This window comes from Centrocercus urophasianus, unplaced genomic scaffold (genome assembly GCF_019232065.1).
Source record: "Centrocercus urophasianus isolate 14NV4802_14NV808 unplaced genomic scaffold, USGS_Curo_1.0 seq_10, whole genome shotgun sequence".
NCBI lineage: Eukaryota > Metazoa > Chordata > Aves > Galliformes > Phasianidae > Centrocercus > Centrocercus urophasianus.
Window position 1 is genome coordinate 61487630 of NW_024884142.1, and position 16838 is coordinate 61504467.

A 16838-nucleotide genomic window follows, 5' to 3' on the forward strand; every position below is an offset into this window, starting at 1 on the left:
CTCCGCCTCCAGACAGAAAGGCGGCTGGGAGCATGCGCGCAGCATGGAGGAGGAGGAGGGTGGAGGGGTGTGGTGGGGGTGTGGGTTTATGTGCTTGTGGGTTCCCCGCTTGCTGCCGAATCTGCTTATTTCAGTATGTTCATTAAAAGTGATTTACATTTGCTCAGTAGTGGGATTTCTCGGTTAATTTCACTTTCCCTTTCCTAAGAAGGGGCGACAGGCAGTGCGTGGTGCGGCACGGGAGAGGAGGATGCAATAAGCTGTGCTGCTGCCTGAGTGAGACAAGATTAGAGAAGGGCACAACCCTTCCCCTCCCTGATTGCCCAGAGCTTCTAGCCAGGTCCACATAGAATCATAGAATGGTCTGTGTTGAAAAGGACCACAATGATCAACGAGTTGCAACCCCCCTGCTATGTGCAGGGTTGCCAACCAGCAGACCAGGCTGCCCAGAGCAACATCCAGCCTGGCCTTGAATGCCTCCAGGGACGGGGCATCCACAGCCTCCTTGGGCAACCTGTTCTCCTATGTATTTTGCAAGTAGAGGCCTCTCAGTGAGGCTTTTGGATGCCTGGGTGCCGGGCAGGCATGGTGCAGTGCCATGGACATGAGCAGGAGGCAGTGAGTGGAGGTCTTTGGTGACCTCCTCATCAGCAGCTGGCCCCATGATGTCTGTATGGGAGCGTGGCTTGGTGGCAGCTCTGTAGGTAAACACTTCCCAGCATGAGCTGCTGTTCCTTTAGCCCCTCACCACCCATGCCCTGGGTAAAAATTACCTACAGTTCACTTCTATTGTTATTTCCCCAGGGCACCAAAATGCTGTGGGCTTGTGGTTCTTCTAGAAGCTATGGCACGACAACAAACATGTCAGAGCATAACAGTCTCGTCCTCACCTTCCCACTCCCCGCAGCTGAAATATTTGGGCTCGTCTCTAAAATCAAAACCATGCAAGCGTTTGAGTACCTCAAAGTCTTCCCACAGAGCCCCAGCCCTGTGAACACAAGTTGCTGTTCAGCTGACTGCTTAACTGTGATCTTTGAGGAAGTTGTGCATGGCCAGGGAAAGTCACAGGAGCAGGACCACCAGTGTGGCTAGGGGAAGGCTACCATGCACCTTTCATGTATTGCAGCATATGAAGGAAGCCAGTAGCAGCAATGAGTGTTTTCCTGAGCTATGACCATGCTGACTGCCACCTGCTCTGAATGTTCAGTGTGCTCCTGTGACCTGCTGATGTCTTCCAGAGTATTTTTAGATGCACTACCATTACCATGCCATCAGCCTCTAATCCACTCTGTCTGGGGAAGGGAAAGGGCTGTGCAACAGGGTGCAGAAACTGTGGGAGACTGAATTTCTGTGGTATAATGCATGCAGTTAGCTGAGGCCATAGTACTTGTGCTGAATTGCTGTGGTATAATGCATGCAGTTAGCTGAGGCCATAGTACCTGTGGCAGCTCTGTGTTTGTGTTTTCTACCTTAGGTCTGCTCATGCCACAGCTCCCCAGTGATGTATGTCACCTCTCTGTAGCTGAGACTAATGCCACAAGCCTAACACACCTCTTCTTCAGCTTGTTATCTTTTCATAGCAAGGCTGAGCCTTTAAATTCAACTTGGACACTGAAATGCTAATACCAGGAATTCCTGATGTAGGCTGCTGTGGGGAGCAGGCCAGAGGTGTCTCCAGCGGTGTCTTCCCAAAAATTCTCTGGGCAGTCTGGGTATGGGGATCTGGCATGATGCAAAGAGCATGCTCTCCTCTGAACTCTGATTTATGGCAATCCAGGGCTCAATGGTGTTCAAACAAGCATTAGATCACAGAATCATAGAATCATCTGAGTTGAAAAGGACCTCCAACATCATCTAGTTTCAACTCCCTGCCATGGGCAGGGTTGCCAACCATTAGACCAGGCTGTTCAGAGCCAATTCCAGCCTAGCCTTGAGTGCCTCCAGGGATGGAACATCCACAACGTCTCTGGAAAACCTGTTCCATCTGAGTAAAAAACTTCCTCCTAATATCTAGCCTAAATCTCCCATCTTAGTTTAACATCATTCCTTATCCTGTCAGTATCAACTGATGACCTGGTCAAGACCTTCATATTCGAGGCATGTTGCCTGTGCTGCCTCCAAAGTATAGTTGTTGTCATGGGTTGTTGAAATCACAGCTTTTATCTTCAAGGCTTTAATTTTCATTTCCCCTATTAGTTTTAAATAAATACAGCCAAATGGGGAGGGAACAAAACAAAACAAAATAAAAAACTCTAAAATTTAGGGCAATCTCCTGGATTATTACAATCCAATGAGACTGGACATTTTAGGAGCAGTTCTTCTAACCTAAACAGCTATTTTAACAGTGACAGGTAATGGTGATCCAAAAACAAGGAGCAATGAAGCAAAAGCTAGAAAATGCTTCTACTTTTTTGTGCCTCCATTCAGGAAACCCTCTGCTTCTGCCTGTTGCTTCCTGCACTTCTCTCTACTAGACTAGACCTGTCTAGTAGAGCATGCATTCAGCGGTTTTGTACAGCTTCATGGAAATTGCCTCTGCTGTGACTCAAACCTTTCCAGATCCAGTCATCACTTTGTTAGTGTCAGACATTCAACTCATTCACAGCCCTCTGATGTGGGGAGCTGAGGTCTAGAAAAGCAACAGCTTCTTCCCAAAGTGGTTGGCACTGTAGTCAGGTGTGTATGTGGTTCTTGTAAGCTACTGGAAAGTTTTTCCAGGGAAAGGTAATTACTTTTATTGGCTCACAGTGGCTAATGCAACCAACGCAAGAACATAATGAACAGTCTTGTGAGTTCATCTTTCTCTGTGGCATCATACGCTTGGGTCAGGTATCACAGAGGTTTGGTTAACTGATACAACAGTGGGTACCTTGCCAGATCTTTGAGCCTTTGAACCTGTTCCTCTTCCTAACAGTAACTTGGCAGAGAGCTGATGCTAATGTTTACCAAGTTACAGTACAAAAACACAAAGTATTAGATTACTGATCACATTGTTGGTTTCACCTGTGCTTCCAGGTGACCCTTAACAAAAATATAAAATAAAAAATAAAACAAAAAAATATTTGTAATTGCTGCCTCATAAGACTGCCCCATGAACAAACAGAATAACTGCCTTGGGATCTCAGGGACAAGGAGACATGGTCTTCCTGAATGTGCAAGGGAAGAATGTTTGAGACAATCTCTCTTTTCCCTTAGCATTACTACATGTTAAAATCTAAAGATCTTTCTGTGCTTAAGCCATGATTTTGGACCCGGGCAGACTGCAGAGGGACAGGTTAGAGGAGATTAATATCTTGTCCTTCCAGGAAACAGCTTTAAGATTTCACACGACCTACACATTCCTACAAAGGATGAGGGAAGATACCAGCCCCGTTTACCTCAGTACCACTCTGACAAGGCATCTCTTCAGTTAATGTAACTCCAAGGACAACAAACACGATATGAGTCTATTCCAACTGTCCTGAATATCAACCAACAAAAACGAGTTACAGCTTGATTCTGCCTCGGATAATGTATGAGTTAAATTAGTTCGAAAGTATTAACGTTTTTCAAAATCGTAAGTGATTTGTTTTGTGCCAATAAATATCTCTTCACAGCAGGCCAAGAAGAGCGATCACATAAAACCTTGCCAGTGCTGCTATAATCAGCATTGCTTTTACCTGCACTGACGCTGAGTTCAGGGCACTTATCCCCGTGTAACTGTTTCACTTACGCAAACAACATAATCCAGATTTCATAAGAATGAATAGGCTGAAAGTTCTTATGCTTGTTGCCATAGTTACTTGAAATCTGCTGTTAAAAAGGGAAGGAATGAAGACAGAGAAGGAAAAAAAGTAGGAAAAGAAAATATTGATATCACGGCTAGGGTTAGGTCATATGATAAGGATATAGTGATGACCTTGAAGGAACAGAGTCTTGGTGATGACACTAAAGAGTGTGCTATCCGGCAGCCCATCTTTCTGCACTTTGTTTGCTGTTGGGTTGATCTTATGGACATCGTTTTTTTTATAAGTGGTTACCACAAGGGCAAAATGCATGCACTGGCTGCTACTGGATTGGCAAATGGAGAAAGGGATTGGGTGAAGAGAAGAATTCTTTCACAATTTATTTACTAAAAAAATGGTGTCAACTTTCATTTCATTTTACAAACATAGGGAAATTTGGAGCAATGCCTTGTTCAAACAGAATAAACTTCTTAGTCTCTGTTTAAGATAAAAGCAGAAATATTCAAGTTCCATAAAAGCAGAACTGCAGATGCATTGTTAGCTAGTTAGCATTTTTCTTCCCCAAAAGCACATGGAACCAAAGTGTATTGTGAGATATGCGCTGAAAGAGTATCAAAAGAGTAACTGTATGAATCTTTTGCTATCACCACATTATATTGTTGGCAGTCCATCCTCTTACCATAAAGAAACAGTTGTACTCATAATGGCTTTGTGCTAAGCCAACCTGTGAACGTATCACTGTTGCTATTCACTATTTCATCTTTTCATTCCTGCTGTTCTTCACTCCCTTCACTTTCTTATAACTGGCATGTAAAGCAGCAACGTGTATGCAGCCAGTGTAAAATTGGCTTGTCTACACCAGAAACACACATAAGTGAATTAAGCACATTGGATGCCTTATGTATTAGACCACATTTATACTTCGTATTGACATTCATGGAGAGAGCTAAGGGAAAGCACTGGAGTAGTTGGAAGGCTCCTCTGTCCTAATCCAGCACGGCATTTTCTAAACACTTCTACTTCAAAGCCTCTCTCAGCCCCAAAGAGTTAATTTGCCTGTCCTTGTCATCTTCCCTCAGTCTGTAACATGGCTGAGAATCTTTCATCCTTTCCCCCCCCAGTTCTCTGTGCTGCTGTCCTTGCTCAGACATCACCATTGTGCTTTGTATGGAAAACAAATGATAACCTAGAATGCTATAAGAGACTACATTATATTAGGAATGCGTTTTCTTGGAGAACTATATTGGCAGTAGTCTCAGTAAATAACGTTTTCTGCTCTTTTCAGAGTAGGAAGAACTCACTCATATAGCAACCAGAGAAGCAAAGTGAAAAAAAAGAATGTACTGAATACAGCAGCAGTAACCGAAATGAATATGTAACACGTGGCATTTGTGGGAAGTTGAGCCAAATTCACTGCAGCTGTCACTACCCTAATTAAAGAAATCTTGCAGGCAATTTCTTCTCTTCCGGCCCTACAATTACAGTTATTGCTTTTTTTGTAATTTATTACTGTGCTACCAAATGGCCTCCACGTTTGAATTATAAATCAGCAAACTTCCAGAACAAGGATAATTAATGTCACAACAGCAGAAGAAATCACAAGCTATTTTAATGCTACAGCAAATAATTAGCCTCAGTCTCCTCTGGAAGAAGAGAGTCAAGAGATCTCGACCTCAGTCTGGGAGGCAGGAGGGCATGACAGAGACCAAGAGCATCACTGGTACTGCCACCCACCCAGCTTCCCAAAGGTGCCACATTCCCTAGCAGCAGTCTGGCAGAACTTACTCAGAAAGGTGACAAATTCCTTTCCATCTGATGACGTGAAACAAAGCAGCAACTGAGGTGGCAGCAAGACAGAAAAGGCTACTGTGGTTCCTCATAATGGTATCATGAAGTAGGAACAGTAGACTCAGGGAAGGGCTTGGAATCATAGTGGAACAGGTTTCTAGTGAAGGAGGTATCCCACTGCTGAAAAGTTACTGGGATTAAGGCAAACTGTGAAATTAAAATAAATAGCTGTTCCAGAAAAACAGCATGTAGAGACAAGCCCTGTAATGCAAACACTGAGCGCAAGCTTCAGATTAGCGTTAATCAGTTAAACGGGAGTAGCTCCCCACTTTTATTCAGCACAACCTGAGTGAAAAAAGGGAAGCTATCATCTCCATTAAGTTGTTCAGATTTCATAATTCAAAGACCTCCAGTTTCTCTAAAATGTGCTTGTTTCAGGTTGCTCCAAAATCCTATCCTCAAAATGCTCAAATGCCAATGTCTTTCGGTATTCTGCACTAGAGGAACTGGCACCTGCTATTCACTCCTGTACAACTCCAATATGAAAACCAATATGAAAAACTTAAGCCTTGCCCCAGTAAATGGCTAGAGATATAAAAGGAAAAAAGTAGAAGGAAACACATGAGATACAGTGCAGGCTGCTACACACTAGGAAAATGAAAGGAGATACGCTTGTAAATGCTATTCCCTCTTTAATGAACTCTAGTAAATGTATCTGTAAGTAATTTCCCTTTCCACAAACAAGTTCATGCAAACTATTAAGTGTTAAGGCAAGCAGTTACACTTGCCTGCATTTATCTCACTACCCATATTAAGAAGCTTAACATTTCTCCTCTATGATGAAAAAAAATTAAGAGATAGGAGATACCTTCTGTGACCATGCAACAGTACTGGAGGGGCAGCTTAATGCAGTAACTTCTCAAAGCAGCAAGTAGCTTTAGCAAGTTGTCAGTGTTTGCTTTACTCATCTAGCAGGGCATGCCTCATTTGACTACTGTATACTTGCCACACTGTTCAGCTATTATGCTATTAGGAACAACACAACACTAGTCTACAATTCAATTCTTTCAGCCTGCCTTTAGTATAGTCTGCATTATTACAGTATAGGTAACCAAAAGAAACATGTTGCATGTTACATAGCTGAGTAACTAGTACAAATTCAACACTGTCTATTGCAGCTGTACCACTCAGTCAAATCCTCAGCTCCTTTCTCCTAAGGAAAAAGGAAGTTTTAGATAATAGGATCGAGAGGATATTTGCCTTGATTCACTACATGCAAAGGATAATGCCATTTATTTTTTCTAGTCTGTTTTTGCTCCATGCCATCATAGTAACAGATTTTCCCTCCTAAGATTTCATTTTAAGATTTGATATCACAGTATGATAAACAGAACTGTTCACAATTTGAGATGGTTTATTGCCATTTGGAATATGTTTTATTGTTCAAAACACTGCACCAAAATAAATCCCACCATGTACATTCTTTGTCATCTACATTTTTAACAACAATGTAACTTTCAGGCAGGTCATGCATGAAAATCACTCTTCAGTGACATAAACAAAAACTAATGAAAGGCACCTTGTGTCCTTCACATCCCAGACTCAAGTTAAGTAAGTTCTTGACTGAATAAAGATTACATACATCTAGAACTCAAGCAGTAGTAAAACAAATTAGAATAACCTGGAAAACAGTATCAGACTTTGTAGAATAGATTGATGTGTACAGATTCTACAGATCTGTAGAATTTGATAGAATTCAGTGCTATGCTTTTGCTTTTCACCATCTTTAAGTAATGTGCAACTTAAAAATTGTTACCTATATGTCTCTTTACTGAGACAAGGCATGCAGTAAGAGGGAAAGCTGGCTGCTTCCAGGCTGTGTGTCTGCACATTTGTTCTTGGAGATTAGCAAGCCACTGCTTAAGTTAAATAAAAAAAAAAAAAAAAAAAAAGAGACTAGGAATGAATGCACCCAAGTTAAATGGCTTTTAAGTATATGTTAATGTATAGAATAATACCACCTACAGTTCTGTTTTACTGACCTCTGTTCCAGTTAATTTGGAAACAAGTTGGTGAAGCCATCACAAGCTATTTTATTTTCATAATAAGAAATTTGTTTTCAAATAGTGCTGGTTGTTTGAGTAACAAACTCAGAAGGGTAGTTACTAAGGACAAATAAGGCAACAAAACATTAGAAGCAGTGGTTCCCATTGCTGTATAGTACTTTTAAAAAGGCAAGATAAAAATTAGAAATATTATTGATGGGGTCATTCACAACAGGTGCTTTTGTTTTATCCCCATTGTCTTTGTCACAGCAACTGTAGATGGCAGATCTTCCTTGGTTGTAATTCAGGATGACCATATTCCTTGGCTTAGTTCAAGTTAGATATTTAGTTCTTTTTCTCCAACCTGTCAGGAGAAGAACAAGGTTTTTTTTAAAGAGCAAATACTGAACTTCAGTAGTTAGCAAAAGTCTGGATGCACAGTACAACTTCAGGAATGTCAGACACCTAGCTGGTTATTTCTACAAAGGCAGATCCAGTAGCAACTTTCCTAAGTCTTCTTCAATTTATAGATCAGGAGACATTATCTCACCAGATGCATTTCTTAAAAGAGAAAAACCATAGCTCTGATTCATCAGGATTGTTTGGGATTGTGTCTATAATAGTAACTATATAATGAAAGTGCAAGAATTGCAGTCTGCTCCACGGATACATAATATTAAATCTCAGATTTACCCTATACATACAAGAATGATCAGCTTAGTTTCTTTTCACCTTTCAGACATTCACCCCCTTCACTATTTTATGAGTGTTTCAATCTCAGAAGTCATTGAAATAGACATATATGGACTAATCAACATAGTACATTTAAGCAAAAATCAAAGATCCCAGCAGCTACTAAAAGCCTTATCTGCATCCATGACCTTCCAGCCTCTTCTGTGTAGACCCCCTCCAAAGCTCACAGGACATGCAAGACAAGTCACATTTCCACCTGTGACAACAAGCCTGTTTTTTCTTCATTATCTTCTGCAAGCCTATTAACAAGCCCAGAAGCCATGCAAGGGCTTGCACCACAAGTAAAAGTCACTGAAAGAGCATGCTGAGTGCCAACAAATTGGAACTTGCCTGTATTTGATCAGTCGCCCTCCTTGAAGAAGTTGTGCAACTTCATTAGTCAAGTGGCATGCAAAGAGAAGCCAGTTCCTTGGCTGCACTTTGTAGGCAAATCTCATGAAAGCCAAGGAGTAACAACACAGTGCTGCAAAATATAATAGATATCAGTGGATTATTTTTTATTTTGTTGAGAAATTATTTTCACACCAGCAAAATGTAACAATACACAGAATGCTTCTCACTGGCATTTGAGTTTTCCAGTTGTTACAAACTTATGCATTTTTTCTGCATTGGATCCTTAATGTGGTCAAGTGATAATTTTACTATATAAGAAATTGTGGGGCTGGAATCATCACAAAAAAACTTCATATTGCTGTGGTACAACTGAAGCTTTCTTTAGGTTACGACTTAAACTATCTCAGCTAGAAATTTAAAAATACTCCTGTTAATACCAATGAGATATGGCAACAAATAACTTGACAGATTTCTAGGACAGTATTTTTAATAAGTACTTACTCTGCATATAGTTGTTACTGGAAAAGCTCTTAAAGTTCCCAGATGCACCCAGCCACAAGAAATAATGAGCATTCAGAAGCATAAAGGTTTCTAACCTGCTTTCCAGGAAGGCAAGAAATAGTCTCAATCCACCCTCCTGCTATAACTGCATTTAAATACAGGAAATTACAACCTATTATGGCATCAGTTTTGCAGAGTTCATGCTTTAGCTTTCCAACATGCTTAGAAAGAATAAAAAAAATCTGGAAAATTTTCAAATTAAATTGCTTTTTTTACCCAGGTTCAGAACCTAGAAGATGAAATAAATATTTGTACACATACCACCCCAGGCATACTTGTAAAAAGTACCCTAAAAGTAAACACAGTAGTAAACAGTAAACACAACCAGATGCTATTACCATCACAAGTTTCAATGCTGCAAGTAGCACACACTGAACTATTAATAGTCCTGTGACCTTTTAATTGGAGAACTACTAATTCTGTATATAATTATTCTGTTCTGATTATAAAATGGCAGTTCAGTTATCTGAGTTATCAATTGTAGTGAACAAGAACAAAGTAAAATAGAGTTTGCTACCAAATACTTTTTATTTCAGGCAAGAACTTAGGAGATCCGTTAACGGCTCTAAGAGCCATAAACAACACCTTTCATAAAGGAACTGAATTAGACTTATTCAGGTCTAGCTCATTACTAGACCACACTAAGTTATTTGTACATAGCATGTGGAATCACTTCAAGCTTTTTGGAGTCCAGGAATTTGATGTCTGACTCTACACATAGAAAACTTTTAATTTAAGGACAGCCTAGCAACTAGTTCATATTTATAAACTTTTGTTCAGCTATAAATCAGATCAAATCCAGGAGCAGGAATAAATAGCTGCAACTAAAAAAGGCATTAACAAACATTCATCACTCTCCAAACTTTATCCTGCATTATTCTGTATCTGAATGCCTACATTCAATTATTACTTTTAAGTAATTAGGGTAATAAAAAAAAAGCAAAATCGGCAAATATTTGGAGATATGAGAAAAAACAATTAGTAAGAAAAAGACTGCATTTCTAAAATACTAGGTTTGCTAATGAGCTTCAAGCTACTCAGCAATTGAAGTATGAATTATTTTTTTTTGTGGCAGAATCTAAAGCAACTAGGGTGGAACTACAGTGTGCTCTGTTTCTGTCTTAAGTGTCTGAATTTACTGAGCTGGGTATCTGCCACCAAAAATTATTTGCAAAACACACTCTCACTGTACTGGAGACAATATTTAAGCTGTTCTTTCATCTCTAGGGTAGTAGATTAATAGATTGAATTACTCTAAGTAGAATCTAGTATAGACGAGGCAATAGATTTCCTTAACCCAATGGTATTTTGCGTGGGGGAGAAGAATTATTTGGAATTAATTTGTTAATTCCTTAACGAGTCTAACTGCAATTACACTAGTATTGAAGTACCAGTTTAGTAAAGTAAATTACCTGTTTTATGATAACACAGAAGAACTTAAAATACAGACACTTAGGCAAAGGCTACACACATGCAAAAAAAAGCAGAATAATCGTTGCTTATGTATTTAAAAATGAAATTTTTACATCATATAAAGAGCCATAATAGCCTCCTGACATTCAGGCATCTACTTGGAAGGAGTTGGTCTACCTCAGGTGTTTTTAGCACCCCACAAAGCACTACTGTTTTTTCAATGTCACTGTTTATATTTAAGTCTCACACCAATCACACTGTATCAGTATCCTTGATGCAAAAAAAATGCATGCAGTAGTAGAGTAGTAACTACTAATGCTTGAGTCTGCTGACTAAAACTGTGCATCAGGACTCTGTACAAAATAAAAAAAAGCTGCTGAAAAGCTCTGCGAAAGACTTCACAACTCTGGTAACTCAGTATGAGAGGCCGCCAAGGTCATATAGAAAGATTTTTAATATCTGCATCTGTTCTGATCATCAGTTAATAAGAAATTAATACCACACTGCTTTAAGTGTGGAATTGGTGTTCTACAGTTCACAGAATCACAGAATTGTAGGGGTTGGAAGGGACCTCCAGAGATCATTGAGTCCAACCCCCCTGCCAAAGCAGGTTCCCTACACCAGGTAGTTAGTTCACTGAGAAGATGCTTGACTCAGTACTTACCAAATGTCATTCGGCCACTAATGATTTCTGGAGATTTCTTCATGTCATTAATAGCAGCAACAGGAAGTCCCCAATTGGCTACTGGGCCCCAAAAGTGCTGTAGAACAAAAAAAAAAAAAAGCATTGCAGATACCAGTTAAGCTCATGCTTTTGTCTCCTCCCCATATGGGGATACTAGAGATACTCTAATACTTTGGAATTGTCAGGGGACATTCAAGTTTCTTGCAACTGAAATTTCAAGAGCAACATTTTGCCAGCCTGAATATCAGTTTGTAACATTGTAATTAGACTCTGATTGAAAGCCACGTTTGTTTCCTGTAAGTTTAGGTTGCAATATTGGTAACTTAACTAGAACCTATACAGAAAACTGGAATGTTACATTACACATTGTTTTCATAGTTTGACCTTCCTGCAATATGCAAGAAAGGGTAATATTTCTGTGCCTACAGACCACATCGGCTCAAATTCAGATATAAAGGAGTATTCAGGAGCTGCAAAAAACTTTTTTTTTCCCTGTACTTTTGCTGATAAAAAAATTAACACCTTTAACAGCTAAAGCCTCTCAAGAGAGAAAATGGCATAACTGAGAATAGCTGCATGGTTACATGGTATCCATACTTCACAGGTATGTTTAGATAGTGTAAAGAAATGTATCTTTAACTTATGCACAAAGTACTTGCTGCAACAGAAGAAGAGCATTTACAGTCAGCAGTATGTAGGATACTTTTTTTCCAGTTCTTTAATGAAACTAGTTAAAGGACAGCAAGTGAGCCAACAAGAAGTACCTAATCACATACACGATCTTACTGTGCAAATCATGGCTAAGACAAACGTATCCACATTATCACACTAAAGCACAGCACAAAAGGTAACTGGTGAGACAGTACACATGTGACTTCTACTGTTTAAATAAGACTCCTGAAACAGCAATTTCAGTTTCAGAAAACAGGTCTTTAAGGCTCTAACCCTGTCCACGTTTTTCACACAGAGGGCGGTGATGCACTGGAACAGGTTGCCCAAGGAGGCTGTGGATACCCCATCCCTGGAGGCATTCAAAGCCAGGATGTGGCTCAGGGCAGCCTGGTCTGGTGGTTGGTGACCCTGCACATAGCAGGGGAGTTGAAACTAGATGATCATTGTGGTCCTTTTCAACCCAGGCCATTCTATGTTTACTGGAGACTTCTGGTTTGAAAGGCAGTTCAGGTCAACTTCGTGTTTCTGTGTAACTGCCATTACAACACAGATATACTGCAGACCACTTCCAGCTTCAGTTACACAAACTGAAGATCCATCATCAACCTGAGATGCCACAGCAATAACTTTCCTCTGCTGACCAGGGAGGTAGGTGTGAAGCCCTTTCACTTGAAATAGTTATCCAGTTTTAAGTGCCTTTTGATGTTTTCACAAACAATAATTAAACTACACCTATCCTGTTTGTCTTTGGTCTGCAGAGACGAGCAAGTTTTCCATAACATTATGATTCTTACTATTATGAGCCATCACAACCATATCATTCAGAGCATAACAGGCCTAAAATATCAACTTCCAGGTTCAGGAGCAAACCGAAAGGCTAAGAAAAACTCTGCAGACAGAGTTACATGGTACTATTTATTGTCTCAAGTAAAGCTGGTTAAAAAAAATTAAGTCAAGCAATGTAATTCAGTAGCTACTATGCTACCAGTGTCTCTGCTATATAGCAGAGCAGCTCTAGATAGATAAGATCTCCTTAGCAAAGGGAAAAGACCTGTTGATTTTTCAAGTTATTACTGTGAGACAGTCACATAAAGCCCAGACCTGCAATTACCAGTGCACCACTCCTGGTGCTTTTCACATGCAAGGAACTTCATTAACAGTGCTGAGGCAGAAAAAGTTCACAAGTTACTGAACTCATGCAAGAAAATGAAACAAAGGTCCCCTCCCCACTCCTTACCGTGCTGTTGAAGTGGGCCATCATTGTTTGCCATTCAATAAAGCAAATGGGAGAAAGAGAAACAAAATATTAGTTTCCTTCATAATTCATATATGATTGATGCTCACAAGAAATGAAAGACAAGTCAGTAACTTACCTCGGCAGTAACCTTAGTTAATTTAACTGTTATTTCCTTCAAGAGTTGTTACTATGAGAAATGTTTACTGTTGAAATGTCATTTACCTTGCAGAACAAAAACCTCATTATGATTCATAGAAAGTCTTTCCTGCCCTGCAGACAACAAAGCATCCAAACTCCCATCCTAAGCTAGTTTAAAACAGATGTCAAAAGCCCTCAAGGTTTGTCTAGAACAAAGCTAAACTGCTATAGCTTCACTGTAAAAGCTCTGAAGTCAATGAATTCTCCATATACCTATATTTAAGTAGATTAAACCAAACATTGCCAGAGGTCTTGCTGTCACTAAGCTCAGGCCAACCATGGCTGTATTAGATACAAGCTATAACATTCAGTGACCTAACATGCCATGTACAAACCAGGAATGTACAGGCTTCATTTAAGCCATCACGTAATTACCAGAACTATTAATGCTGATCTATACTACTATTAGTCACTCCCATCATAATGGCTTCCATGATCACTTAACAAATGCCTATGGTAAGTAGACAATCAGGCCTACTTCAGAGGTCAAGCTGAATCTGTGTTACAAGCAGCAGTCTGAATCAAGGTGCACTGTTAGTACATCCTTGATTAACCTAACTGCTTGTTCCACTGCTTTCTTATTAACTGTAGCAATAATCAACTGGCAAGCCAGTTTCACAAGTGCACATTCCACCTTTTTTTTTTTTTTTTTTTGGTAAAATCTTAAAAAAGAAACAAATTCAAACAAGCCCCTTAGCACAATGTTTTTGTGCTAACAGAATCCAACCTTCTTTTTTAAGATGCAAGCTGTTCATGTGTATGCAGAAGCCTAAAATAGAACCACGCTGCCTGCTGCTAACAGTTCCGGCTAAGGTCTTGCAGCCATCCCCATGCTCACGTGAAACTGGAACAGCTATTCTGCCCAGAAGAGGGCAGAACAAGGTCATTCAGCTCCTCCAGAAGCAGACACCCGCCCCAAAGCTCTACAGCCAACAAAGCTGCAACAAATGCTACAGGATCCTTACTGCAGATACAGGGCAACTGCATATATCTACTCCTGAAGGGATACCACTCCAAATCTGTAGCTTCCAACAATTACATTCAATCCCGTGAAAAAGACAGCATTTTGTACTAAAATGTCAAACCTTGATATGCCAATCAGCTTGTTTTAAACTAACATTGCTGTTGAAGTTTACAAGAAGGAAAAGAAGCCGTACTTAGAACTTACGTTCTTATGACGTTTACTTTAAAACCTCAAGACATAATTAGGGCAAATCTATATTTACATGATTTACAGTCATTCACATCCCTATTAAACACCACTTCAGAGAAGCCAGAAGTGAAATTGGCAGAACATTTAATTATTTATGACAGTTTTAAAAGCAATTTATCTTTTCTTTGTGCGAGATCCAGAAGCTTGCTCATGATGTAATGCCAGACATAGCCACCTGAGAAAAGCAGTATGTGTTCACTAAATCAGCTTTTGAGTTATGGAGCTGAAACTGAAGCTACTTACCCTGATGGACCTCTGCAAGGACTGACTACCCTAAAATATAACAGCTCACAACTCACCACATAGTCAATTCTGCTGCTTTGGGCAATTGTGGTTATTCTATCAAAGGTCAAGCATGAAGATGTACAACCTAAGTGTTGCAAGCAGGATCTCCAGTCACTGTTTCACACGAAGAAATTACACACTTGAAAGCCTCACTGTAATTACTGACGTGATTAGATACTGATTTCTAGAGCAGACAGCATAGACTCATAGCTTTGCTTTAAGAGTGGGGCAAGAAAGGAGTTTTGTGCAAGATGCAGAGCCCTCCAGTAGGCTGGAGCTCTCAGGAAAGAACATACTGGGATACAGCCGTTAAGTAGACATACTGTGTTTCCACTACAGCGGAAGACTGCAGTCTTTTATTGACAGTTAGCTAAACTCTAAGCACCATACGAAGCACAAACAAGAGCCTATACTGCTTTCCTAGGGCAGGAACAATGCTGAAAGGCTGCCCTGGGTGGTTCAACTGGCTTCGTGGCACGCCCAGTAATAAAATGACAAAAGACAGAACCCATTCCACAAAGCAAGAATCCTGTGCATGTTCAGATAACTGAACTTTGTTTACTTCAAGAGGAGAACCAAGATGAAATAGTTTTTTTTTTTTTCAGCTGCCTTTAAGTCTTTGATAAGGAAGACGATACTTCAGCAGATAACCTTGGTGATGTCAGGGAGCAATTCATCCTTCTAAAAGCTAGTCGCTTTCCTTTATTACAGAGCAGACCGATGCACTACTACTGCATACACGCTCCCAATGAATACCAGCACAATAACAAAGTGTCAATGTCACAAAGCATCCACCGAACTTACAGGATACCCTCAGAACTTCCAGAAGGAAGCCCTGCTGAGGCCTGCTCTGGCTGCCATCTCGCTGTGAAGGTGTTCTCGCTCCTCCCGCATTTGGGTCACTGCTTTGGCGTCGCTTCCCACCTCTCACAGAGCCCCACGCCGCAGGCGTTCTGCTCACCGCAGAAGCTCTCTCCCACACAGACCCACCCCGCCCGCCCCAAGCAGGGCCGTTCCTCACACCAGCAAGTGCCCTCCAACGGGCTCGCACAACGAACAGCGGCCGCAACAGCTGCGAGAGGCACAGCGAGAGCTTTCCTAACGTCATTAGCAGAGCTCCGCCGAGCCTCGCAGCCCATCCGTCCGTTGCTGCCGGTACCCCGCTCCTACCCGCCCGCCTCAAGGTCAAATGCCGGGTGGGACGGCATCCGCCCGCCGCTCACCTCATCAGATAGTCTCGGAACTCCTTGCTGCGCACATAGTCCGCGGCCTTACGGGCCAACGCCCCCGCCATGGCGGCCCGGCAGCAAACGGGCTGCGCCCGGTTCGCCTGCAGCCCTCGCAGAGGACGGCTCCCCCGCGCCGCCGCCGCCCGCTTTACGGCAGCGCCCGCGCCACCGCCCTCTCCGTCAGCGCGGCGCTCCCCGCGCTCATTGGCCGCCGCGGTCCCGCCTCCCGCCCGCTGCGAGCCGAGCCGGTAGAGGCGCTCAGAGCCGAGGGGAAGGCGGACCGCCGTAAAGCAGCGTGAAGAAAAGGAGAGGGAGCGATCGGGAAGGGCGACGCGAAACCGCTCTCGGCTGAGCCGCCGGCGTTCCTTAACAGCCCGCGGGGGCGGAGCCCTGCAGAGCCGCTATTGGACGCGCGGCTCGGCTGCTGGCTCCTCATTGGCTGGGGAGGCTCTCCTTGAGGCGGCGGTTGGGGCGTGTGGCGTCAGCTTGGACGGGGGGGGACAGGGGGGGGTGCGCGTAGAGCGTTGGGGTGGTTTTCTGAGGGTAATCCCGTTTGTAAGAGCCCAGAGCGCGAGCTTCGGGTTTGCGGTCAGAGAGCGCAGGATTCAGCCTTCCCCCGTGGCGCTCAAGACGCGGGACCAGGCGCCCGCAGGCACTTTCCATTTCCTGCCTTCGCAGATTTTTGCTTGTTTAGACTTGCA

The 16838-nt window shown here is 41.9% G+C and overlaps 1 protein-coding gene across 1 annotated transcript; it reads right to left on the reverse strand.

Annotated features, from left to right (window-relative positions):
• Positions 1–6909: 6909 nt before the first annotated feature.
• Positions 6910–16265, reverse strand: MPC1 (mitochondrial pyruvate carrier 1). The gene is made up of 5 exons (XM_042822157.1): positions 16132–16265; positions 13213–13216; positions 11283–11379; positions 8642–8774; positions 6910–7922 (listed from the first exon to the last, which is right to left on the reverse strand). Exons 1-5 carry the CDS (start codon positions 16200–16202, stop codon positions 7904–7906), a joined length of 324 nt encoding a protein of 107 aa, XP_042678091.1. The 5' UTR covers positions 16203–16265; the 3' UTR covers positions 6910–7903.
• Positions 16266–16838: the final 573 nt, after the last annotated feature.